The sequence below is a fragment of the Caenorhabditis briggsae genome (genome assembly GCF_000004555.2).
Source record: "Caenorhabditis briggsae complete genome, chrX, whole genome shotgun sequence".
In the NCBI taxonomy this organism is placed as follows: domain Eukaryota; kingdom Metazoa; phylum Nematoda; class Chromadorea; order Rhabditida; family Rhabditidae; genus Caenorhabditis; species Caenorhabditis briggsae.
Window position 1 is genome coordinate 16,303,217 of NC_013491.2, and position 27,868 is coordinate 16,331,084.

At 37.5% G+C, this 27,868-nt stretch overlaps 4 protein-coding genes across 4 annotated transcripts; 2 read left to right on the forward strand and 2 right to left on the reverse strand.

Moving 5' to 3' along the window:
- Positions 1–2,961: 2,961 nt before the first annotated feature.
- On the forward strand, positions 2,962–4,888 carry CBG22797 (the record flags this gene model as incomplete). The annotated part of the gene is made up of 6 exons (XM_002645484.1): positions 2,962–3,029; positions 3,103–3,257; positions 3,300–3,403; positions 3,453–3,687; positions 3,969–4,126; positions 4,727–4,888. 6 exons carry the CDS (start codon positions 2,962–2,964, stop codon positions 4,886–4,888), a joined length of 882 nt encoding a protein of 293 aa, XP_002645530.1.
- Positions 4,889–5,345: 457 nt separating this feature from the next.
- Cbr-sdha-1 lies at positions 5,346–9,322 on the forward strand (the record flags this gene model as incomplete). The annotated part of the gene is made up of 6 exons (XM_002645483.1): positions 5,346–5,422; positions 7,091–7,269; positions 7,317–7,563; positions 7,610–8,458; positions 8,669–9,017; positions 9,086–9,322. 6 exons carry the CDS (start codon positions 5,346–5,348, stop codon positions 9,320–9,322), a joined length of 1,938 nt encoding a protein of 645 aa, XP_002645529.1.
- Positions 9,323–13,845: 4,523 nt separating this feature from the next.
- Positions 13,846–16,438, reverse strand: Cbr-flp-5 (the record flags this gene model as incomplete). The annotated part of the gene is made up of 3 exons (XM_002645482.1): positions 13,846–13,926; positions 14,513–14,639; positions 16,284–16,438. 3 exons carry the CDS (start codon positions 16,436–16,438, stop codon positions 13,846–13,848), a joined length of 363 nt encoding a protein of 120 aa, XP_002645528.1.
- A 5,154-nt stretch (positions 16,439–21,592) lies between these two features.
- On the reverse strand, positions 21,593–23,430 carry CBG28003 (the record flags this gene model as incomplete). The annotated part of the gene is made up of 4 exons (XM_045240326.1): positions 21,593–21,652; positions 21,703–21,821; positions 22,212–22,386; positions 23,194–23,430. The coding sequence occupies 4 exons, from the start codon at positions 23,428–23,430 to the stop codon at positions 21,593–21,595; spliced, it is 591 nt and encodes a 196-aa protein (XP_045100551.1).
- Between the last annotated feature and the right edge of the window lie 4,438 nt (positions 23,431–27,868).

Below are 27,868 nucleotides of genomic sequence, written 5' to 3' on the forward strand. Positions count from 1 at the left end.
TTTGAAAGGGAGGAGGAGAGAAGGATGAATATGAATATGCAGGGGGAGAACAAGAGAACAAGGGAAGTAAACAAATATTATGTTGAGGTAACAGAAAGTGAGAATGGCCAATTGTAGGGTAGCGGCTGAAAAAAAGACGCAGATTCGACAGAAATCGGTCACCACCGATTATGAATTTCAAATGGGTTAGAAAAGAGAATCAAACTGCGTGATGGACAGTTCTCGAACCAAAATGACAATTTGGAATGAAAACTAAAAATTTGCTGACAACTAAAAAAAAAAAAATCTGGAAACTTCCAAAAAAAAAACAACTACGCCTCTATTTTCTGAAGTTTGACATGATACTTTTTGTTTTCTTATTTTTCTTTTTCTCTTGACATTTTTTTTTTGTTGTACATAACAAAAATAGCCGGAAGGATAGATAGCGAAACAAAAGAAAAGAGTGCGAAAAAGAAAGAAGAGTCTGGAAAAGAATGAGTCATATGAGACTGGCGTACAGGTGGATTTCCTTATTGCGAAACTGCCTAGAATGGCTCTTAAGGCAATCTTTAAAGTCACATTTCTTGTAAAAATACTTCAACTTTGTGAAATCATCCGGAAACTCTTCGGAGGCTATAAGCAAACATTTCCCAAGTCTGACCCATCTGAAAATTGAGAAAATTGCCAAAGCTAAAAGAAGGATTACTACTTTTGTCTTTCTCAATGTCAGACAGGCAACCCCACGAGAGAGTAGAAAAAGGGGAGGCGGCACATTAAATACACGTGCCACACTCTGTTTTCTTGCCTTTCTCACTCACTACCGCTTTTTCTTTTCTTCGGTTTTTTTTCTGTGTTACGTCAGTCAAAACTGGAAACATTGGAAGGCGCTCAGGTGGTAACGAGAGGAGAGAGAGAGAGAGAGAAGTGTCGATTGATGGGGAGAAAACAATTTTGGTAACTTTGCCGAGAGATAGATAGGCAAACGGTAGACAAAAGGCATGGTCGAGAGTAAAGAGAGTGAAAGGGAAACTATGTTACTGCGCACTTTTACTCATGATTCTAATCTCTCGTACTTTCTCGAATTTCGAGATTTGAAACGAAATCAATCATTGAAATCTAGTGAAAGTAAAACACACGTTTTGATAAAAAATCGCGAGAACAGCGAAACCGTCTCAAGAAGAGTAAATGAAAATTTCAATGTGTATTGTTTCTACGACATTTTCGGGGTGTAACGTAAAGTTAAATTATTCCAATTTCTTATTGAAGCTACTCAAAGATTCAGATTTGTTGTACCTGCTTAAATTGGATAACGGAATACCGTAAACACGGAAAAAATGATCCAGAAAAACTTTCAACTTTGAGAGCATACATCTCGGTTCCTGTGAATGATATCAAAAAGAGACCAACTGATAAAATGTTTTTATATTGTGGTGAACATTCTATTTAGTATTGCTTTTTGATATCTTTTACAACAAATGAGATATAGGGGCTCAAACTTAACTGTTCACAATATACTTGTTATTCAATTTCAGCCGTTTATAGATACAGTAGTCCAGAGTTCATCAGTGGCTCTTATTGGGGATTGGAATTATTTAACAACTTTGAGCACATATATCTCGGTTTTGGTGAAAGATATCAAAAAGTGATCAACTGACAAAAAACTGTTGACATTATGATAAACAATTTATCAGTTGACAACTTTTTTGTATTTTTGACAGGAAATAAGATATAAGAGCTCAAAATTGACAGTATGGAAAGAGGAGAGAGGCATTATATTAGAGCGTTTACAGTGACTGAAAATCGAATATTGACAACATTAAAGATTTGACACTTATTTGAAAGACCACAAAATGAAGCTTTGCAAATTTATCAGTTTTTATCAGAGAAAAGTGCAAAATTGTTCCGTATTATCCTTAAGGAACGAAAAACGAATGAAAAATATCATGCAGCAGAAAACGAAAAACTTTAATCTAATGAAGTTTGAAACTTAGCTTTCTATTAGAAGGTTCACGACAAGTTCAAACAATGGAAAACACTCGACATCGACTAGAAAGCCGGAGGACCACAGTATGAATCTTTGCTAACCTATTCATTAATTTCTATCTCAAAAATATGAAATCACTCTATACTTTTCTGAAAAATACATACAGACAAGACAACATTTCACTCAAGTAAAATTTAATACTCAGTGTTATCATGCTGATTCTGGTCTAGACTAATACATCTTGAATTTTCGTTGAGCAGAAAACCCAACCTATCTAATCTACGATTGAAACCAAAAAACTCCAAAAAACAAAAAGTTACAAAACGCTACTTCTGTTGGTCCCGGTGTCAGTCTGACCACTATTGAAAAACTTCAAAAGAAAATATATATATAGATCTACGTGACCTTTAAGAAAAAATGAGGAACGGAGCAATAAAAAACTAGATTAATACTGCGCCAAAGACGTACCAGCTAGTTGGCAAGTTTTAATAATTTATTTTCATAGTTATTCACTGACCATCATCCACACCAAGCAGAAATAAAAATTGACACCAATGTGTTTTGAGGTCTGCAATTTTTTTCACAGCATCAATCATAAAGTATTTGTTGTTGTTGTTTATGACACGTTGTTTATCGCAATGCATTTTCTCCCATTCCCTTGCAGCTCACATTAAATTTCAATCTCATACTACAGGATTCCGTCGATTTGCAAAATTCGTCGGCGACATCGGAAAATGAAGTGCACTACAATGTGGCCAAATTACCAGACCATTCCATAGACAAAAGGAGGACAGGCTGATGCGGTAAATACTGATAAAACAGTCTTCTTCGTTTCTTTTTTTTTCTTCCTAGTTTTTCTTCTTTTTTTTGATTTATTGTCATTATTCTGAACTGTTTTAGATTTTTTTTTTCGAGATAAAATCAAAGAATTTTTAGGTCTGGAAGTCAATAAACAATCTTAAATTGAAGAAACGAAACAAATCGGTCAACGTTCAGTCATGGTCACACGAACACAACTGATTTCGGCGATGTTATCAATTGATAACATCGATGATAATATATACAGGTACGATCCAAACTGTCTCAACTAACTGTATAGACCATTTTGATAAGACAAGTACACGTGGAAAACTTTCCAGATCCGAGGGACCACATATAGGTGGAATAGTCGGACCGAACAGATTGTTTGGTGGATATATAGCTGCTCAAGTGTATGATGCTGTACGAAATTACAAAAACAAGATCAACGATGAGAAAGTTATTTTCAGCATGCATTATAATTTTGTGTCGGCAGGTGAGAATAGAATTATATAAAAATTGCAAAAAACAGTTTCAGGCGACCCCCGGAAATTGATTGACATTAAAGTGAATCAAGTGGAGGATATTTTTGTAGTTGATGTCTACCATGAAAATAAGAGTATTGGGTTAGCACATATTAAGGTATCATATCTTTAAGAAAAACGTTTTCAAGGAAAATAATATTTTTCAGATTGACAGTCATTTCCTCAAACCACCAACTTATCCAGAAAACATTCCACCGCTATTGTCAATTCCAAGTCTTGACAAAATCATGGCGGTGTTACCACCTTCAAAGAGAAAAGAGGAGTTGAGATTTTTCATGAAACATTTCGTTTTCGAACTACGACCTGTTCACATGATCTCATCTCCCGGACCCGGCGACTATAGAGTTGTTTATTATGCTCGACTAGCTCCGGAATGCACTGGTAGGCCATAAAAATTCAATTTTAATTAATAAATGAATAGGGCTTTTATGGAACCGCACTAAGAAAGAGTAGAAGGAAGAAAAAGCAAGAAAAAAAATCTATAATACGATTTTCTGAAGTTAGCACACTTTCGTGTCTCTCGTGCTCCTGAGTCCGTTGGCATGGAGAAACTCATTATAGAGCAACATAGCTCTCTGATGGGGGGTCTTTTGAGATTGTAGTTTTGCTCAAAAACTACGAAAATATGAAACATTCGAAATATACGAAAAATAAGTTTTCAGATCATGTGCGAGAAGATGGAGGAATGGTTGGAGTGGTGGCTCTTTCCGATTTCTTCGTCCTACAATCAGCACAAAATGCTATAAACGAAGCTGGTTACAAGATGGCAACCGGAGCTTCACTACATCATAAACTATATTTTCATAAAGAAAAAGTTGAGGTAGATAATATGATTTTCGGGGAAAATTACTATATTGTTAGAGTCTAAAGAGTTGATTATAGCTGTTTCGTATGTAAGAATGTATTAGCTTATCGGTGGAAAGAAACTGTCAACTTTTTGAACTATTACTGTAATTAGCTTCAATTTGAAATTCAGAAGTTTAGAGATCGTTAGGAGAAGAAATAGAAAACTGCGATTTCTTAATTCGATAAAGTTTATTAAAAAACCAATTATCATTGTTTCAGAAAAATGGTAGAACGGATATCTTACGTTAGGTCGCTGTTGTGATTTTCAGACACATTTTTCGAGGTATCCGCTCTTAACCTTTTTCTCAGACAGCGATAATATCAAAATGAAAAAACATGCTCTGTCTTCTGCTCAAAAAAAACAAAATTGAATCTTGATTTGTTCAGTAAACTCACTGAAAAACGTTTTCTAACTTGACTCTCTCCCTAGGAAATTGAATAGAAACAAAAGTTCGAAGCGCACTTTTGACTTTTAACCACAATTTTTCTTTCATTTCCACCTGCTCTTTCTCATAAAAATTCTTGAAGAAAAAAAAATCAATGAAACTTGAGCAGCAATTATTGTTGTTTTCAGGCTATCCAATGGTTTCTTGTCGAGACGCGGACGGAAATTGCCACCGGAAACAAGGCCAAGATTTTTGGCGGTGTATTCGATAGCACCAAGGAATGTGTCGTCTCTTTCATCCAAGAAGCATACGTGGTACCTGAGAAAAAGCCACTGGATTCTAAAATTTAAGTTTTGGAACCTCTTTTCATGATATTATGTTTCCAACTCAAAATGCTCTAATAAAGTGTTCAATGACCCTCATTGTGAATATTATCGATCGACCAAGAGGTGTTGACCATCCCAAAACAGATGGTTTTGTGCGTTCTATGAGTTGTCCTCTTCTTCAGTCAAGATGCGCCTCACGGGGTGTATGCCCCCTCATTTACTCACATACACACAGCACGTTTCCCCTCTGGCCCGTGAAAGACGCCAAAGGGGAAGGTTGACACATAACCAGACGAGCGGCGCGTTTCTTCTGCTGCGGCCGTTTTAAAGTTGCATTCTGCACGTTTATCGTTGTTTATCAACTCCGAATTCAAGTTTTTACCATTATCACATCACGTTTGTACTTTCTTTTATCTGTCTAGGTTTTTTTGCTCAAAAGTCAGTAAGATTCACGAAGGATTTCGATTTTTCAGGGAGAAGCATGCTACGCGCCGCCAGCAACGGCCTCCGCAATGCGGTTGCCGCCCGCTCCGTGTCGCTATCCGCTGCTAATTACAGGTAAGCCTTCACAACAGATATAAAATGATAATTTTGAAATGAAAAATCTAGATAGGCTGGAATTGGCAGTAGAAAATCATGTAAATGACCTGTATTTTAAACAAAATGAAGAAAAAAGTAAAAAATAAATCGAATGAACGTTCTAAATTGGAAAAAAAACTAGCATAGAACTAGCGTAAAACTCAAAAGAAGCTTCACTTTCAAACATTCTGGCGTTTTTCAAAAGTTATGAGCAGCGAATCTTAATTTTAGTTCGAAGTTCACAACAATGTAGGATATTTTTGTTTCTCACGGAAAAAAAAGCTCAAAATATTAGGTTGGCGGGAAAGTCTTTGTCACTTTTTCAATAGTTTATTTCTCAAAGAAAAAATAACCGAATAATTAATTATATTGTCCATCATTATCAACAACATGTCTCCAACGTTCCCTCAATTTATGGATTCCATTGCGGTAGAATCCAGCCGGGCGTGAGGCAAAGTATGTTTGAGTGCCGCTTCGACCGCTCCACGGGAATTGAAGCTTCTTCCTTCGAAGGCACGTGTCATATCGCCAAATAACCAATAGTCGGAAGGAGCAAGATAAGGAGAATACGGGGGGTGAGGGAGAACATTCCATCCATATCCCATCAGCTCCTGCTTCACTTGTTTCGAAACATGTGGGCGAGCGTTATCATGTTGATAGTACACTTTCTTGTCTTTCAGGGCCGAACGGTCGACTGCTTTCTTGAGGTTTCGTAGTTGAGTAGTGTAGAGGTCTCCAGTTATTGTTTTGCCCTCGGGCAGAAGTTCCCAGTAGATGGGGCCGTCCACTCCCCACCACACAGAGAGCATAACTTTTTTCGGATGAAGGTCGGGTTTGGGGACATCCTGTGGGCTCTCTCCTTCTCCAACCCACTGGGATTTCCTGTGGTGATTATCGTAGAAGACCCACTTCTCATCTCCGGTTATTAGCCGGTCCAGCCATCGATCGCCCGCGTGGAGAGTGAGAAGAGTAATCGAATCGTCGACTCGGCGGTCAAGGTTGGCTTGAGTCAGGTGATGACGTATGAATCGACCAAAAAGTTTTCTCATTCCAAGAGACTTCAAACCTTCAAGGACTGTGCTATGGTGAACTCCGAATGTGACAGCTAGTTCACGGCTAGATTGAAATGGATCCGATTGCAATGCGTGCTTCAGCTTGTCCAAATCCAACTCACGGGGTCTCCCAGAGCGATCCTTTTCATCGAGCGAGAAGTCATCTTTTTCGAAACGATGGAACCAATTGCGAATAGTATTGTAGTGAGGGGCATGTGTGTTGTACACATTCTTCAAGAAAGTTTCCGAATCCTTCATCGTGGTGTGAGATAGGAAGAGGTAAATCAAAACATGTCTGATGTGAATAGCAGTGGGAACAAACATATCGTTTCAATTACAGATGAGGAGCAGGGAAGGAAATGGGGACTTGTTTATATGGAAGGTTCTTATCACCTTGTTATTCACTAGAGTCGATATCATACACAGCCTCCATATACGAGAACAGTGATTAAACAAACAGAGTGACAAAGACTTTCCCGCCAACCTAATACCTGCCCTAAGCCATTAATACTGAGATCTCGCAATTTACTAGTGAGGATGCCACAATTAGAGAGTTCAATTCATTGTTCCCACACTTCAAACTCTGTAATTTCAGCGAGAAACGATCCGACATTGCCCAGTACAAGGTCGTCGACCACGCCTATGACGCAGTCGTCGTCGGAGCCGGAGGAGCTGGTCTTCGTGCCGCTATGGGACTTTCCGAGGGAGGACTCAAGACCGCCGTCATCACCAAGCTATTCCCAACCAGATCTCACACAGTTGCTGCTCAAGGAGGTGTTGTCTGTCCCATCAACTTCCTAGAATTCCTTGATTTTTTTCAGGAATCAACGCTGCCCTCGGAAACATGAACCCAGATAACTGGCGCTGGCATTTCTACGACACTGTCAAGGGATCCGATTGGCTCGGAGACCAAGATGCCATCCACTACATGACTCGTGAGGCCGAAAGAGCTGTCATCGAGCTTGAGAACTATGGAATGCCATTCTCCCGTACAACTGACGGAAAGATCTACCAACGTGCCTTCGGAGGACAATCCAACGACTTTGGACGTGGAGGACAGGCTCACAGGTAGTTCATTTTTTTCACCCTGTCAATTCTTACCAGGCGTATTTAGAACCTGCTGTGTTGCTGATCGTACTGGACACTCTCTTCTCCACACCCTCTATGGAGCTTCCCTTCAATACAACTGCAACTACTTTGTCGAGTACTTCGCTCTCGACCTCATTATGGAGAACGGAACTTGCGTCGGAGTCATCGCCATGGATCTTGAGGACGGAACCATCCATCGTTTCCGCTCGAAGAACACCGTTCTTGCCACCGGAGGATACGGAAGAGCCTTCTTCTCCTGCACATCTGCCCACACTTGCACTGGAGACGGAACTGCTCTTACCGCTAGAGCTGGAATCAACAACTCCGACATGGAGTTTGTTCAATTCCACCCAACTGGAATCTACGGAGCTGGATGCTTGATCACTGAAGGATCTCGTGGAGAAGGAGGATACTTGGTCAACTCCGCTGGAGAACGTTTCATGGAGCGTTATGCCCCAGTTGCTAAGGATCTTGCCTCCCGTGACGTTGTATCTCGTTCCATGACTATCGAAATCATGGAGGGACGTGGAGTCGGACCAGACAAGGACCACATCTACCTTCAACTTCACCATCTCCCAGCCGAGCAACTCCAACAGAGACTTCCAGGAATTTCCGAGACCGCTATGATCTTCGCTGGAGTCGATGTTACTAAGGAGCCAATTCCAGTTATCCCAACTGTCCACTACAACATGGGAGGAGTTCCAACCAACTACAAGGGACAAGTTCTCAACTATTCCTCTGAAAAGGGAGATGAAGTTGTGCCAGGACTCTACGCCGCTGGAGAATGTGGAGCTCACTCCGTCCACGGAGCCAACAGACTTGGAGCTAACTCTCTTCTTGATTTGGTTATCTTCGGAAGAGCTTGCGCTATTGAGTGAGTATTTTATTTTTTGTTTTTTTTTCTAGAAATATCGGATATCAGAGTTGATCAGGCTTCAAATACCTTCTGGAAGTCTAGTTGACGCTTTAGCGCACTGTTGTCAGTACGACACCTACTTTTTTTTCCATTTTTCAAAATTTACCAAGAAAACAGCAGTCAGAGATTTCAGAACTCCCTGTGAATAATATGAATTGTCATTTTCAGCATTCTCAAGAACACTTCCGCCGGAGTTGGAGTCCCAGACCTTCCAAAGAACGCCGGAGAAGCCTCCGTCGCCAATCTCGACAAACTTCGCCACAACAACGGAGACATCTCCACCGCAGAGCTTCGTCTCACCATGCAAAAGGCCATGCAAAAGCACGCCGCCGTCTTCCGTCGTGGAGATATCCTTCAGGAAGGAGTCAAGGTCTTGTCCAAACTTTACAAGGACCAAGCCCATCTCAAGGTTGCCGACAAGGGACTCGTCTGGAACTCTGACCTCATCGAGACCCTTGAGCTTCAGAATCTCCTCATCAACGCCACCCAAACCATTGTCGCTGCTGAGAACAGAAAGGTGAGTGAGGCTTCGCCTTCAAAAATTACAAAAAGGAAAACTAATTCATAAATATATTTGTGTTACAGGAATCCCGTGGAGCTCACGCTCGTGACGACTTCCCAGACCGCCTTGACGAGTTGGACTACAGCAAACCATTGGAAGGACAAACCAAGAAGGAGTTCAAGGATCACTGGCGCAAGCACTCGATCATCAGATCCAACATCGAAACTGGAGACGTCTCCCTCGACTACCGTCCAGTCATCGATACCACCCTCGACAAGAGCGAGACCGACTGGGTGCCACCAAAGGTCCGCTCCTATTAAATACCCTCCTATAATCGCCGAATCCCTCTCTTTCTCTCTCTTAATTCCTTCACATGTATAGTTTAAAAGTTACGAAAAAACACTTTGTTTTACTTTCTGTCTCGTAATTCCGGCAACCTCTTCTCTCTCCACGCCCCGTCCAAAATCCCTTTTTTATTGTTTTTTTTTTCACGATTCTTTTTTTTCTCGTTTTGAGACCGTGTCACCCAATTTTTGTTATCTATTTGTATGCATTATGGTAGTTATGTGTAATTTCGTAGCAAACTAGATTGCTGAAAAAATCGCCCCCTCCCGCTCGAAATAAAGTATTTGAGACACCTAGGCACTATAACTTTGTGAATCGTCTTTTTAGCAGTAATATGCTTTCAGAGCTGGAGAAATAGCGTGCTTGAAAGTTTCAAACGTTTCAGGTTGAATGTATTTGCCTGCCAAATTTTATTCAAATGCGTCAGTTCAGGAGCAAAATCGTGGGCTCGTACAGGTTCATTCGCCGTTACAGTTTCTAGCTGTTTTGAAAATAATCACGTTAAGCCTATTTTTGAAAACAAATTTGAAAACAACGAAAAAATCATAAAATGTCGAGAATCGAGAAAATTAGGCTAAAAATTATTATTTTCCAGAATCTCCAATTTCAAAAGTGCATGAAATTTAACGGCACCAGAGAAAATTTTTGTTGCTGGATCCAAAAAGGGCTTTTGAGTAAGTCTTAGGTTGCAAAGTTAATTGTCGCTGGACTAGAATAATACTGTCGCTGGACTAGAATAATATCAAATCCTTTCTGAAGACACAAAGGTGTCTTCAGAAAGGCAGACAGCTGAAAAAACTAGAATTTTCGAAAATTCTGTGAATCCAAAATTTTCAATCTAGGTCTGTTTCAAACCATCTGAAATTTTCAAAGTGATCGGAAACTAGACAGCGGAGCTACAGACTCATGAAAATGGGAAAAATGAGAGATATCAGCTGAAACATGCGTTTTCGTCTACCTTATTGACCGGTACTGCGGATGCGATAATTGTTCGAAACAGAATTTGGTTTTTGTGCGCGTTTCCTCATATGTACATAGGTTTTCTACCAGAAAATTAATCTTTAAAGGAGGCCAGACACCAAAAAAAAGTTTTCCTGATATTTTGCATAGAGAACCCCATGAGAGGTTGAACTCATGACAGGCAGCTCAGGGGTACAGCGCCGCTACCGGCTGAGCTACGGGGGCGCGAAGGCGCCTGACGACCGATGGTCTACATAAGCGCGGCGCGATTCCTTCCCCCGAACTGCCCCCGAAATTTTTGCTGTCTCGCGTCCTTTAATCTTCTTACTTTATTGATATCAAAAAACCATACCTAATGACGGAGTTGATCGAGACTGTTCCCATTTCTATGGGATTGATGAATTTTTTGCTCTGCTTGAATTTCCTAATCAGTTCCTTTTAAATAAATGTATTTGTAGAAAAAAACATGACGAACTGATTTTCTCTAGCAAATATGACCTTTGGAAAATAACCATTTCTATCAATGACGTGTTGATTTTAGATCCGAATCTTCCAAGATTCCATATCCCTGAATGGCTTATTTTCCTGGGTCCGCTATTTTTTTTTTGCAGGTTAGCCGAGACCTACCTCCGCCGAATTGTTTTCTATATGTCACTTTGATTCGTGGGTTTGATTGAAAATGAAAAGCATGACTACTGCATATTTGGCAATGACGAGGGTTTCCTTAAATGTCAAGTTCTGTTATGAAGTAAAAACTGAACGTGAGTGGCGCGGACGAACAAATGACGTTTCCTGCACAAACGCCGAAAAGGTCCATCTTTTAAAATAGAGGCTATCTAATCCCGTAAAATTTGAGCATCAACTTCCAGCATTCACAGAATTTTGCAAGTGAAAACAAACAAAGACTCAAAATAAATGACACATCATCGCATGAATTTTTAACTAGGAATGGTAATTCTTTTGATGTCTGAAATGTTTTTTTCACGTGTTCCAGTAGTTGACGATGATGATGAAGTTGAAGATCCCTTTTTTGTCGGAGCAGTTCTAAAACGGATACGAAGAAATAGTTTGTTTTCTCAGTAAACGGAACTCCATCCAGTTTTGATGTGTAAGTGACGAATAAATTGGTACTTTTTTGACGTAATAAAGAGGTGTAAAGTGAGTATGTGCACTTAGCATATGATGGATTTATGGGAATACCATTATAACGCCTTGTCGGTACTACTTTAGGTTGAAATAATTTTGAAAAAAAAACTAACATGAACAAAAATACAATACCGGTGAATACGAAATACAAAAACGTGATTTTCAATGGATTTTGACCATTTTCAGGTGCCTGGAGCTCGGCTATCAAGTGTCGAACCACTTTGAAAACTTTAAAGGGTGTACAGACATAGTTTGAAAACTTTGCGTACACGGAGTTGTTTGAAAACTCTTAGTTTTTTAGCTATTTGCCGATTTCTAAAAATCAACTTTTTTGCACGATTTTGTACTGAAAGCGTGAAAAAAAGCCGGCGTCTTTCAGAAAACAGCTAATAGCTAAAGAAAATTTCTGAAACTTCAGTGAATGCAAAGTTTTCGATAATGTATAGCAAGAATCAAATTGAAATTCTTAATAATTTTAAGAACTAGGTCAATTTGAAACCTATTTTAATACTGTGATATCACTTGGGATCTGCATTCAATTATATTTCACCTCTAATACCTCCATGTTTTTATATATTTTTCTTTAGCAAAATTTTCCCTGGCGGCTGTATGTTGACTATAGCCACTGATTGAATAGTTATGCCAATTAGAAATTTTTTTTTCTTACCCCTGTTATGCTTGTTATTGCTTGCTGAACGAAATGCTATAATATTTTTGCATTGCGAGCAGTAAAACTAAATTTACGTCATTAACCGCTTTCGAACACACGTTTATCTGATGATTTTGAATTTCCACACACTTCACTGCTCTTGTAGCCTCGTCCGCCTACTCAACACACTGTGCCCTCAGGTACTGAACTCGAAATTTCTTATTTTTAGATTTGTGACATGCCAATCACAGTTCTGAGGGTACACGGACAAACATTAGTACGAAAGTTAATTCATCAGAAATGCATTGTTTTCGTTAGAGTTGGTTAGCTGTTCACCAAAAGCCCTATTTTGGTTACCCCACTGAATAAATTCTCGGATTTTGGGATATCGAGAAACCAGCAGACTAACACTGATTCTGAAAACAAATAAGATGTTGTTCCGTTCCCTTTTTCCGCCGAACCGGAAAAAAAGTAATAATGATTGTAAGGCATCCCGGCTCCCAGACTTTAGAACAATCATCAAGATGTATAAATGAGCAAGGAGACGTCTCACCCCCCATCTTTCTTGTCAAAGAGAGGGTGTTTTAAAATTTAGATCTAAACTCTTGGTACGACTTCCTCATTTTTAGCTACTGGCGTCATTGTATGGGTCCAGGAGTCTAAACGTTTTGGAATTAACAATTAGAGTATGTTATTTTTGAAAAAGGGGAAACTATTGATCTTCTTTGTTTTTTAAAAAGAAAAGAAAAGATTTCTGATTCAAAGGAAAAGAAAAAATGTCTGTAAATTTTTAATTAGGGGTGATACAAACTATGAAAAGTGGGTTTGAACTCTCTTTTGAGAGAGAGACAGAGGGCAGTTTATGAGAAAATACTGAAACAAATTCATGGATAACTGAGTGTCTAAATATCAGCTAACAATTCAATTTGTTTCATCTCTCGTTTTTACCGTTTCCAATACAGTACCGATCAAAGGAAATGTGAAATAACTTATTTTCAGTTGATTTACGGCCATTCTTACCGTTTTTAAGAGTCTGGAACTCGACTGTCAAGGTTTCAAGCTCTTCAAAAACTTTAAAGTGTGTAAAACAGACCTAGATTAAAACATTTATATTCACCGGATTATTTAAAAATTCCTAGTTTTTCAGCTATATGACGATTTCTAGAAGACACTTTTTTTTAACGTTTTCAATACAAAAACGGACTAAAAAAGGATGTCCTTCAGGAATCAGCAATTAGCTGAAAATCTAGAAAATTTCAAAAATTCTATGAATGACAAGTTTCCAACTTAGGTCTGTTTGAAACCTTCCAAAATTTTAAAAATAATCGGAAACTTGACAGTAGAGCTTCAGACTTCTGAAAATGGTTAAAAATGCCAGAAATCCAACGAAAAATACGTTTTTGAATTTATTGAAAGACCCCACTCCAAATGATTTCTCATTCCCATATCCCAGTACTTTTCAATTTCCTGAAAAAGAGTTTCCAATCGAAAGTCAACAACACCAAAACAACTTTAACGAGACGATTTTCATTATAGAATACGTCGAAAATAGAGTTCACAAAAAATATCAGTTCGCACAACAGTTCTCACAGAGGGGAAAGAAAGAGAGAAAGAGAGAGCTCGAATAAATAAGATGAGAAGGAAATTAGAAAGTACATTTCGTGGTTTTTAAAGAAACACTATGTAAGTTAGACAACGTAGGAGCAGTTGTGATTCGACGCGCATCCAGATTGTGTTCCTAGTTTAGCCGAAACGGATGAACTTGGCTCCACGTTTGACGTAGAGGTCGTTGACCGATGGGGCCGCCGCCGCATATCCATCTTCCTGAAAGAAGAAACACATTTTTTGTGTTTGGAGTCGTTTTCCTTTAGAAATGCGCGTCATTACTCATCCCAATGTATTGGTAGAGCAGATGACATAGTGCTTTCTAGCGTGATATTTTCATATGTATTTTATTATGATACGAGGGAAGAATTTTTTAATATTTCAGAAAGCTAATAGTCGATAATGAACTCGCTCGTCATTAAACTAATTCTGACGTTTTGTACTACTACCCAAAGCTAATAAAAACTCATCATAAGGTTTTGAGACACCGTCTACTCATTGGCTTCGTTCTAGTAATATGTTTTCCGGGTTCTGAAAACGTTCAGAGCAAATAGAAGCAAGTTTTTGTGACTCTGTCGCTACCGAGTTAATTGACAATATCCTTTCGTTTGGTAACAAGAAAAAACTAGCAATTGTTAAGCTGAAAACAATCGAAAACCCCTATATTTGTCTATAATATATTTTGCATATGCTGTCGACAGGCTCAAATAGGATTTTCCTTGCTTAAGACCCGTTGTGTACACCAAATCACGCGGAAATGCAATTTTAAGATTTTTGTTCCTTCTGTTACAATGCCCTTACTGACCCAAGTGTTAGCTCCAGATCGTCCAAAGCGGATGAACTTGGCACCAGCGCGTCCGAATCGGATGAACTTTGGTTTTGGAGCACGGGCGACTCGTTGGTACTGGTCGAGGAAGCTCGTCTCCTCATCGCTGAAAAATAGAAGGTTCATTAACATTTTCTAATATTAGAGGGGATTAGGGTACAGGTGTTTTTGGAGCTAAATTTTTGTCACGTAATTGTGCTTTTCAAAAAGGTCACTACCCAATTCCAGAGTGGTTGAGATCAACAAAAGCGAGGGAGGCAGTTTTATTTCATTATGATCTACATTTTCAGAAATAATTGCCCTTTTGTGTAATTTAAACTGATGAAGTATGATGCTGTTTTATTGTGCTGGGTTTCACTTTACTTTTTCTTCCCAACCTCAATGAGCAAGTGCGTCACGTTAGCTTGTCAAGTGCGAAATTTCACGCTCCATCTACCAATTGTATTGGCAAGTGCGAAAAAAATGGTCCCGAAACTCTGTCTGGCAGCTTTCTTCAATACTTGAGCGCTCTGATCTATTTGGTTTTCTAAGAATCAAACGGGGAAGTTTCCGATAAATGAGAAGATAGGATGTAGTGGTATGTATACACAAAGACCAGAATGCTAATTTCTTGGTTTAATAGGGGAAAGACTAAAGAGTGAAACATTAAGTATTCCTCCCTCACTCTCTTTTTTTGGCTCCTTGGTTGTTAGATCTCGAGATTTTGAATGATCAAATTGGTTGTTTGTTTTTTGTATTTCAAAAAACAAAGCTTTGAAAAAATTCTTCTGAGAATATCCTGAATAGGGTCATTGTCTAAAAAATGAACTAGAGCATAATTGCTTCCGTTTTTCCCCTGTTCCACACTAGCTCAAAAACAGCCTAATCAAATATTTCGATAGCTGATTTGATTTGGTTTGTCACATTATTCGTCTACTGTTCTGTTATATTATAACTCAACACTTTTTCCAATATTTTTTTGCTGGGGTAACGAATAATGGGCGACATTTTGAAGTGCATCTTACCGGAAACAGTAGAATGCAAAACTAGAAACAAAGGGCTGCTTCTATTACCCTACCCGCACCAAAATTGAATTTGAATGGCTGATTGATATTTCCGCTTCAGCCAACACTCTTCTATGGTGTATAAGGCCCACCATTCTGCCACCAGAATAAACTCACGTCACATTTCAAATGCAAAAAAAGACAAAAAAGTGGAGTTCATCTGCTGTACGAAACACTTGTTGGGACGTTTTATTTTTAAGGAGCGACATGAAATAAAAAGGGAATAGGAACTCATTGAATCGTGTTAATTAGAAGAAGACGCTTTTTGATGACCCGATGGAGGGAGGGGAACGAAATAGTAAAGTACATGTTTCGAGATAGCGTTATTACTATTCCTGAGAGAGTTAATTGATCAGGAATGTGTCAAGATGATGAAAAAAGTCAGGATCACGTGCCCTTAACCTTTGTTTTTCAAGTTTGGAGATCAAGTTCTGCTTTTGAATTTTTTGAGTGATGATCTCAATCTCTGGCATTCATTCCCACGGTTATGGGAACCAGGAAACTAGAGACTGTCTAAAAATAAAGAAATCTAAAGTTCGGAATATCAATTTCACAGTTTTTTTCTTTTTTTTTTCTTCCCAAGGCTCTTTCTTTCCCAAGGCTCTTTTGCAGCCTTTTTGAAAAGAAAAAAGAGAAATTTCAAAAAACAGAAAAATTAATAGCCCCATACCCTTCTATGATCCTAAGACACCTTATCAAAAACTCACCTCAATTGAGCGGATACACATTGGAACACGAGAAGGGTGGCGATGAAGAGGAAAGCAATCGTGGTGCTTCGGCTGCTCATAGTTGCGAGGAATGACCGGTTCAAGAGAGGCGGGAGTGGAAGCCGAGGCTGAAAGGGCGGGGAGAAGCTGCGCATGGCTTGCTCCTAAGCTCCACCCCTTCAGTTCCCTCCCATTTTGTGGGTGAGAACTGAGGGAACCGGAGCTTGAGAAAAAGAGTGTATTGAATCAAGAGGGTTTAGAGAAACTGTAGCCATAATTTTTCTGAGTCAAGATGTCAAGTGATGATGACATGAAAAGAAAGGAAAAGTATGAATCCCAAAGTATTTTTGGTGAAAAAGTTGGAAAAAAGATGAAAAGGATGGAAATTGCATAATTTGCGTCAAAGGAATACACAAATTGACAACTTTGATGAATTAGCCTGGAGAATTAACTTGGAAAAAAAATGGAAAAAAGTAAAATAGATAGGCTTGCTGGTCCAAAAATTTGCAGATTTTTGACTTCTTACGTCATTGGGTCAAAACGTTTTAGGTACTTCCTTCCATTTTTTATGGGATTTTTTTTGCAAAACCAAACCCTCCTTCAAATTGGGACCTTTTAAACGTCAGATAGATTGAAATATGGGTTAGATGAATACGGGCAAACAGGAAATATCAAATCTCAGAAGTCAAAATCAGAAAATAAATGAAAAAAACGTCAGGGTAAACTAGAATCTAGAATCAAAAACGTTTGTATATGAAATCACTGGATTTCAATCAGAAACTAGATCTAATCTCACGTGGGGGTTTTAATAGAATCAATTGGTTTCTTGATTTGTATTTTTTCCATTTTTCAGATTTCTGATTGAATCACAAATTCAGCATTATCCCAAAACAAAAATTTTGCTTATTTCCAGATTGGTTTTTTTAGTGGATCACTTATTATACATGTGCCCCACCAGACTTTACTTGTTCTCATTTCTAAGAAAACAATTGTCCCTGTTCCCGGAGCCCAGGCACACTGCATACCTCCAGGATTGTAAATAACAAGGTAAAATGTATCTTCATTAGCTTCACTTCCGCGTTTAATTCTTCGAAAAGAAAAATTAAACTTTGGAATAATAATACTAATAATTATGAATGGACGTTTTATGTGTCAACTCCATATTATCCCTTCCCTCTTTCCCTTTTTAAACGTTATAGCTAATTTAGACTAACATTAGTTTTTGTGTTTCTTTATGATGTAACCCGGCACATAACGAAATCCGTAGTAGACGTGGGACTCGGGGCCGGACCCAAAATGTCAGCGCTGAATGAGCGATTTGACATGTAAAACGGCGGAAAGAAGCGACATCTCTGAAATGACGTGTCCTTTTCGGCATTTTTGGTAGTGGCCCTCTCGCGAAAAGTTGGTTTTAATTAAAACTAAAAGCAATGAGTACGAGCAGAGAGGGAATGGCATATACGGACAAGCAAACAAACCGTATATAGTGGGTCTTAGTTTTCAGGTTGTGTTGTTGACCCATTGTGTTTTGTATTGCCCAGCATTTTTTTCTTTGATGTAGTTGAACTACTGTGGGAATTCTAAGATCATGTATCAAGTATCAAGGAATGTTTGTAATTGTAATTCTTAATGTGTGAAGAACTCAAAAAATGATACTTTGACCTATTTATCTGGAATTTACGGTGCTGACCATAATTATATGAAAAATCTGTTTTTCAATTGACTTTGATCATTTTCAGGATTTTTGAGCTCAGCTGTCAAGTGTCCGATCACTTAAAAAATTTTGAAGGTTATAAAGCAGAACTAAAATGAAAACTTTGTATTCATAAAATTTCTCAAAAATTCCTAGTTTTTCAGTTATTTACCGTTTTCTGATGGACACTGTTTTGTCATGTTTTTGTATTAAAAACGTGAAAAAAACAGGTGTCAGAAATCGAGAAATTGCTGAAAATCTAGAAGTTTAGAAAAAACTATGTGAATGCAAAATTTTTAAACTAGATTTGTTTTACAATTTCAAAAAATTTCAAAGTGATCTGACATTTGACAGCCGAGCTACGGACACCTGAAACTGGTAAAAATATCCGAAAATGAACCGAAAAACACGTTTTTCATATATTTAAGGCCAGCACTGTAGCTCATAAAATTATTCTTAAGCACTGGCAGTGATGTCAGCAGTAATAAAACCTACCAATTCACATTATGACACTTGAAAATTACGTTTTGCAGGAACTGGAAAACAAAAAGAACCCATATTCATATCCTATTACACTTTTAAGATCAAACTATAGGTATGATCCAATTTCGAAACAGAAACATAATTTTTCATAGTTCATTTTACTCAGGCTTTCAAAAATTTTCAAATCCTTGTTTGCATGTTATCATTCCCGGAAACCGACGGAAATTATCAACTTTGCCATATACAATCATATTCGAAACAACCCAAGCATCCGGGATTTCAAGAGTTGCACATTTGTCTGCTAATCTTTAACGATTTACTATGTTCCATCTACGTATAACAGATCACCGGGTTTGATTCTCCGAGAAAAATGGGACCACCGGAAAAGAAAAAGATCTGACATTCTTGGTAACACAATCCTTTTTGAAATGTTATCTTCCATTCCCAGCAAAAAATTTCAAAAGTTCACATGCATTTTAAATTTTGCACGCAGGGGTTTTGGACATCAATTCTATTAAGTCCACCCTCAAAAAAATGAGACAGGTGAACTTTTCGATGCCGATGTGAAGTCAGGGAATCTACGTAAGCGGTTTTGTTGTCGTTTGTGATTTTTCAGAAATCTGCATCTGTCTGTTAATGAGGTAAAAACACAAACTCTGATTTTCTTAAATCTAAAATTAGGCTCATGACAAAATGAACAGATTTGCATCCGGAGATTTTTTTGAAGACGATGACGAAAGAAAGACAAAACGTTTCCTGTTGTTTGAACTTTTGAAGTGGAGGGCGAATCGGGGGAGCAGGCGATTCATGACGTTTGGATGAAATCTAATCACCTACTGCTCCGTTTTTAGTAGTAAGGCGGGAAAGCGGGGGAGCAATGTACAAGCATTTTGGAACTGCATATGAATGAGCATGAATGGGAAAATTCGGAAAATATGTGGAAGACCAACAATCGCATAAATTAGTGGGATGGGTGGAAATAACGGATGGTATGATCTATGTGACAGTTGGATATGCGAACGTTGTGTTAAGAAAAATAACCAAAAGGGGGGGGGGGGGGGGGGTTCCATTACGTGTATCTTTAAAAAGACTTCTCAAAACGACAATGATCATAATTCGAACTGATTCAAATTGGATTCTGCTCATTTATCAACCAGCTAAATTTTGATACAGCTGTCGACCTGCCATCGATCAGCTTTTAGTTTGAATAAAACATATCTACGAATTCCCATAGATTGTTTTGTTTAACGATCGGAATCTCAATATGCCAGTAAAGCAGGGGAAAATCGATGTCAGGTTAGTTTCTAATTATAATTAGTTTCATTTTGAATATACAGTTTACATGAAAAGAGGAATTCCCGAAAAATTTGGCAAAACGCTTCAGATGGAACTTCCAAGTTGGTTTGTTACAGTAATTCATGTTTGGTTTCAATAAATCAGAAAACAAACCAAGAAAGCCTTAGAAAACCTATTCTCAACAATTCGAGACGATTTCTTTTTTTTTCACATCCGGTGTGCATGTACAAGAAAATGATAGGTTGGAATCGGAAAACGGAACAGGATTTGGTGAACCAGTGTTAAATTTAACAACAGCCTTCGCCAGATTTGGGAAACTGAGAAAAAAAAAAGAAAAAAAATCAAATCCGTGAAGAAAATACTGAAGATATTTTAAAGATTCGGTTTCCTTATATTAATGATACACGGGCGAAGCTGATATCAGGTTCACGGCTTTTTTGTTAGTGTACTTTTGTGATAAATGGGGTGCTATAACTTTCTGGTTAGCTGACTAGGGAAGGTTGTGAACTTACATTAGGTTGGAGTTTTGGGTCGAGACCTTAATCATTCGAAAGCGAAGGACACTTCCTTTCCGAATCTGTTTTCCGTTTTTGCTGCGGACCTACCAGTTTCAAGAAAAATAGGTTTCAAAATTAGACCACTTAGCCATCCAAGTGACATTTTCTATTGTTTCAATTGTATTGAAGTATTTAGTGTTCACGCGATCTAAAATTCCCATTTTAATTAAAGAAATCAGTAGAAAATCTAGAAATAAGAAAATGTTCAGCCTTTTTTGAAACACATTTGAAACCTATTTAGGCCCGCAGCAAAAACGAAAAACAGATTCGGAAATGACGTGTCCTCAGCTTTTGAATGATATAGGTCTCGGCCCGAAACTATAACCTAAATTCACAACTTTCCCTAGTGAGCTTATTCCCAAAGTATCGGACGGGTTCGTTTACGGCAACATACTCACGGTCCGGGCCGCGGTCTTGTTTTCGACAGCCTTGTACACGGGTAATCTATAAGAGCAAAAATATCATAGTCTATTATTCCGTCTTGTTTGATCTAACATCTGATTTCTGAACTGTCAAAAAAGTTGTCTAGAAAAACATTCAAAAGGAAGTATTGTGAAGCATATTGAATTCATTAAAAATCATTACTCGCCATCTAAGAGCAACCTAAATCTCAAAACACCTTCTTCATTAGTTCTTTGTTGCACTTGATAACAAACGTGATTCATTCAGTTTCGACCTCGAACTCACCAGTGATCACTGACCTTGGTACTAAACTTTAGTCCGTATCTGACTCACTTTTGCAAAGCTTTTCCTTTGTCTTGCAACATAGAGGATTAGCCTGTCAGGTTCTCTCATATCCGGGGGCTGTTACTTTTCGATTGAGTTTCGAGGGTGGATACATCACGTGTTTTTTTGGGATGACAAATGTTGGGCTATTTCGATCTTTAATTTCACTTTTTGATATAGACCGACTACATGTTCAGGCTATAACTCTATAAATCAATTGAGGAATAATTGAAAAGCGGCAACATTCCGTCATTTTTGTTGTCACATGGCTTGAAGTTTTTCTAGTGACTCTAGCCATAATTTATCACCACCGTGTTGTGTCTTATCACTAATTGATTACTACTGAGATGATGCCAAAGAAATGAAGAAACATATGTACATTTATAAGAGGGAAGCTCCACTAAAATATAGTTTTCCATAAATATTATACAATCTAAACCAAATTTTTAAAAAAGGGTGTTCTACATTGTGGATAGGACCAGAAAAAATAAAAATAAAAAGGAATCGTGAGAGTCAATAATTATATTTTTTTTGTTTTGTGGCAATTAAACGCTCTAGCAGCACGTGGCCATAACTTCGTCTTCGTCCTCAAAATATTCCGAGCCATCATCGTCCTGGAAAATAGAAAAATTATGAAAGCTTTGAAAAATTGGAAAAACGTTACAGCAAAAAATGGAATGTTCATTTTGTTAATAACAAAGAAAGCGGTCATTTCGAAGACGAGTGTGAGTAAATAGTACAAGCAAATCGCCACACCTTCTTGTTTATTGATTTGATAGAATTCTGAAAATTAAAATATAGGTTCACACCACCTCTAATAGAAGACCCTCCTTACTAAAACTTTGAGCCAATTTTCAGGTCCCTGCCAAAGACATGAAAATAAGTTGTCATAATTTCATGTTTTCACAAATGTTCATAATTTCATCACAAACATTTAATCAGTTGACATATTTTTGGTCTCATTCATAGGAGCCAAAAAGTTTGCTCAAATTTGACAGTGTAGGGGCCCTCCTATGATAGGTTTTACGGTAATTTTTGCATTCTTCAAAAGTGTTTTCGAGCACAGAAAATGTAAGAAGAGTAACGTTTCTTCAGTCAAATTCAGACGTTCATGTTCCAATTTATTTCCTCCAGTTATAGCTGACCTCTGGTTAGAACTCGGTTTTTAATTACCTGGAAAACACACCGAATGGAGGGTCAACAAAAGAACCAGAAACTTAAGCATTCCGTGAAGAGACAGAGCCAACTTGATGTTGCTGAACGCAATGAAGTACACCGACATAATAGAAAACATTAAGATTCCCGTGTGAAGCAAGGGATAATACGGGTTCGACCACATCCCATCCATCTGAAACATTTATGACGCTATTTTCGAATGAGATATTAGGTTGGAAGGAAAGTAACTGATTTTAACTCGTGAATAACACGAATCCAGAATTATCCAAGAGTGACAGTATGCACCGTCGTAGTCCACGGCACGTTGGCAACATTCAGGTAACTTGTGGATACCATCCCGTCGAAAGCCAGCTGGCCGCGACTCAACGTATTTTTTCAGTCCAGCAGGCGTGAAGAAAAACCCTTCAGCTGAAGCAGCCCAGGTCTTATTAGACTTTCCGTGGAAAATAGCGTTTCGCGTTATTGAAGGAAAGTCAATACAGTTCTAAACTGCTATGGATGGACGGCTCTCCACATTCCTTAAATTGCATATTTGACAATTTCATTATTGGTTAATCGGAGATATGCAACGTCATCTGGAGGGAAAACAATTTTACATTGTCGATGAGATAAAAACGGCGCTCAAAGTATGCTTCGATTCGCAGCTAGCTGGCTTTCGGAAAAATGGTATCCACAAGTTACCTGAATGTTGCCAACATGTCGTGGACTACGACGGTGCATACTGTCAATCTTGGATAATTCTGGTTTTTGTGTTATTCACAAATAAAACAAGGGACAGTTACTTTCCTTCCAACCTAATATTTCAATACCGTATTTTTTCTGATAAATCCCACCCAAGACGTCAACTGGTAAAATCTTGGTGATATCATGAGTAATTATTTAACAATCCACAAATTTCCAATATTTTTCAGAAAAATCTATATAAATGAAATTTGACAATTTGTGTAGGCATCTATTAGAGAAAATACAGTACGCTTACATGGTAAGCGGAAACTCCGACAGCTCCCGAGAAAGCGACATCAGAAAGCGCGTAGATAACAAGGGTCATCACCAATGGGTGAAATCTCCCCATGATGGCCGGTGCAGTTCGATATTTTCTCATCAAGCTGAACATATATAATGTACTGTAGCTATGAGGGCTCATTTCTCGACATTTCTCGAAGAATACAGGAATACATAGTGTATGAAATATGGGAAACATGTCATGGTGTGTCATTTGCTATTGTTTTCTTGTTTATATAAAAATAAAAAAAATCTGTAGCATTATTGTGGGAAAAAGAATTTTTGTGCTTCTGATAAACATAAGAAACTTTACGAAGAACTTCATGATTTGGAGAAGAATTAGAAGCTGAGATTTCGTTCCTATTCAGAATCCTTCCAAATTTCAATGAGCTCAAGAAAAAAAGAAAACCCAAAAGTCATTTCACTTAAGCCCACATTGATGCGATTCTTTTTTTGCAGAAAATCAGAAAAAGACACAAGGAAAGAGGTAATAAAGCTAAATTGAGTCATCCTATTATGTATAGACACAAAAGCTTCAAAAAAACAATTTTCAGTTTCCCCTGGGAACTAATATTTTCTAATAAATATTTAGTTTCTAAATAATTCAGAGAACACAAATAAAAGCTATGAGAGTTTGTAAAAAAAGTAAATATAGTTTTTGAGAAAAAAGAACAAATTAAATTTTTTTTGCGAAAACTCAGAACATCTCTTCCTCACATCCGGTGTGCATGTAACGGATAATTACTATATAGAACATCAAACAAAAATCGTAAACCATTGTCAAATTTAATGACAACCTTTTGTGGGTTTAGAGAATCTCAAATAGAAGTGAATCCAAGATGGAGAAACACTGGGAGGTTCTTCAAGTTAATTTTTGTTGATCAGAAGAAAAAAAAAACAAAGACGAAACAAAAACGACACAGGAAATTAGGAGTTTGGGGTTGATGAAAGAAATTCAAATTTCGAGTTTTCGTTCACAAGAAAACTCAAAATTCGAGAGAAAATTGAACTGAGAACTTTCTGAGTTTGAGAAGTGAGAGAAAAGACAATCGAGAGGTGCTTGCAATCCGTTGGAATAGCTGCCCGAATGGAAAGCGCACTGCAAAAAAAAATTAATGAGCATCTTTTCCATCCGAATGAAGGGTAAGAAAAGAGGGATCGGCCGGAAATTGGAAAACCCAAAAAATAGCCGAACTCCATGATTTTCTCTTTTCATTTCTCACAGATACCATTTATAAAATGTCAAAAAATGATGATGATGGAAAACACAGAGAAAACGTTAATTGAAACAGTATACGGTAAGCGCTGGAAAGAATGTAACTTCTTCATTTTTCTATCACCCAGGAAATATCATTGAAAAGTCGAAGACACGAAGCAGGCTATTGTTGTATTAATAATTTATTCAATATTTTTTGAAGAGGATAGTTGGAAATTAAGCGGTCCAAACGGGAAATGAAAATCAGAAATTCAAAAGTCAAGGGACGCTGGAATATTGTAACAATTGAATTTTGTGTGGTGAATTTTTGTAAGCATTCAGCCAATTGGTTGCTTACATTTCAATATATTTGTTGCGACTATTTCCACAACTTTGCTCGGTTTCTTCAGTTTTCCAGTTATCAGCTTCGTGCGAATAGACCGTGGATTGTTCGGATTTTACGTCGAATTTCTCTCAGAGGCAATACATATTCATAAATAATTTCCTTGAAAACCGATTTTCCATCAACTAATCAACTGATTCATTTTGCTAACCGAGGATTGGAGTGTTGAAATGAAGTGAGCATTGTTTTAATGAATTTCTGGTTCACATGATAAGAAGGTCATTCTCAAACTGCTTTTTCTTGGAACTTATTTTTGGACACATTGCTGGAAATTTGTAACCCTATTCCAGTTTTTGAGTTGCGCACCGGCAAATGTTGTGTTCAAAATTATATTACAATGCACTGGTTATACCATTCTATCACCACGTTACTTTTTTTCGAATAAGAAATTTAATAAAACTGAGTTCGATTATTTTTTAATAATTAGTATTTTCATTCCATGAGAACAAAAGAGTTTTCCAAAATGAAAAGTTTTCCAAAATGGTTTTCTTGTTGATTTTTCAAAAGTAGTAATTACGCTCTACAAGTTTTTTTCATAAAACCAAAACTAAAAAAAATGCATATCCACCTCAAGATTTTTACAGATTTCTTGGAGGTCTAAAATAATTATTTTAGAAAATTTTAATTTTTCATTCATCCTGTCTGTTCAATCAGTAATATTGTTGTGAGCAAATTTCAGATACTTTTGTACTCTTACATGTTAGCTGAAAAGCAAGCAATGTTCGTTTTGCTTGAAATCTGATCTCAGCCTCTTCGATTTTCAAATAAACATGTGTGTTATAGTTATCTTTTTGCATTCACTCGGTAGTTCGCTGTTTGATTTTTCTTTTTTTTTCTTTTCTGACTTCAATTTTTTTTGTTCCAAACGTAACGCAGAAAATATTTTTCCTGTTTACAGAAAATCATCTGAAAATGACAAATCCGGCGTGAGGAACGCTCTTTTTTAGTCGTTTTGCATATTTTTGTTAGCTTCACTCTGGTTCCAAAATCCGTTCTTTTGTTCTTTTTTCTTTTACTCAATCCAGTTTTCCCGATGAAATCAGACTGGGTTGAGAAACGCGTGTCTAGGGTTGGTGGGTCCCTTGACAATCAAATTAATGTGCATTAACGGGTTGAACCAGAGCCTCCACACACTGAGCTCGCATTTTTTCATGTTACTTGCTCCTTTTTCGAATTATGATAAACATGTTTCGCTTTTTTTCAGATTCTTTCTTCTACAATATGAGCGCAAATCGTTCAAGGTCAAGTATTCTGGTGTCGGAGGTGTCATCTGATAAGGTTTGTCATTACTCTGAAGAAAGAATCTCAAATTTCTGTTCCAAGCTCTTTCATATCCCATCATTTCCAAATTTACTCGTATTTTCCAAATCCGATCGGATTTCTCGTTTCCACGGGGCAAGACGTAATGAGATGTGAATGCTTCTTTAGAAGACGTGGGCAAAAATCCAAAGGAACTTTCGTAATTTTTGACCGCTTTTCGTCTCTTCTTCTGTCTTCACACGACTTCTTTGTCGCTTCATTTTTTATTTATGAAAATCTTCTTGTTAATGTTAGGGCGTCGTCTGTAACTGAGACAATTTACTCACCCTTTTTTCTCTTGTTTTTTCCCATCTTCACTTCAAAATTCTTCTTCTCACCACTATTTTGGGTGCCACACTATACAAAATGGATAGAAATTTCAAGATTATCAAAAAGCATCCGGCGGTGAGTTTTTTGAAATTATTCAAAATTTTCTTTGTGGCAAAAGTTAGTATGCACGTCAAAAATTTGTTGATTTTCAAACAAAAGCAGTAATTTTATATGTAATAGGTATTTTTAACGTTTTTTTAAATCGTTTTTCCTGTTTTCACACTATTTTTAATGCGATTCCGAGGAGTCTACACACTATTCTTGTGAAAAAACATGTGTTTAATTAGAGCTGAGTTCGTGGAATGCAAAAAACTTCTGTATCATGTGAGAGCATTTATAATTTTTTCCGATAAGTAATTTTTCATTTTTATATTTTTTTTCGGTTCTAGCAATCTCTTGGTTCTCATTCATTCCAGAGTAGAAATGTTGAACTGGTGGTGTGTAGAATTTCAACATCACAATTTTTTGAATTTGTAAAGGTTACATCCAATCTAGTAACTCCTAAGACTATTTATTGAAAACAATATTTATTTCAGCCAAAAAGTCCCTTTATTATCTCAAATTATACTTCTAAAAAGCTTCCTTGTTAGCAAAAAAAAAACTATTTTCGTTTTTTCGGTCGTTTACCAATAAACAAATCGACGAATTTTTTTCTAATCTCAAATCTCTTTTTTTTTCTAATCTCAAAAGAAATTGGCGAAAGATTTGGTCGGAATTCTTAAGATTTGGAAATACAAAAATGTTCCGAAAATCCGAAAAATCTCGAAAGCTGATCACTTACCATCTTAAAAATACGTGTTAGCTCTCAAATAATTTTTATTTCAACTCTAAATTTTAGCCGTCAACAGTTTTTTTTACGATTTTCTTGGTTTTCGTGGACAACATACTTGCTAAACCTCGGCCCGGTCTGGGTCAGCCTTGGCCCGGCCCGGCCCGCGGGCTATGCCGGGCCGGGTTCCAAATATTTCAAAATTTTTCTGTTAATTTTTGAAACATTTTCGTCAAAATAATCATTTTAAAGCACAAAATTTATCCCATGACCCTTCCTAAACCTGAAAACAAAGAAATTTTTATAAAATGTTCCCAAAAATCCAGTTTTCCCTATAAAAATAACTCTTAAAAATATTTGCCACAAAAACCCGGGCCAGCCGGGCCGGGCCAGTGAAAATTTTTCCACCGGCCCGGCCCGCGACATGAATGGTGGACAACCTTTTTTGGAACCTGAGCCGAAAAACTAAATATTAGGCATACAATATGTTTTCCTTGATTTCCAGTTTCCCATATACTCATGCTTATTTGTCATTGAGTTTTTTTTCTATTTGAAAAATTCATATCTCACACACTTCTGAGTAACAAAAAATTAGTAATTCAATACTACTGGACCCTATTTGAACAGCAACTAATGAACAAGTGAGAAGAATAACA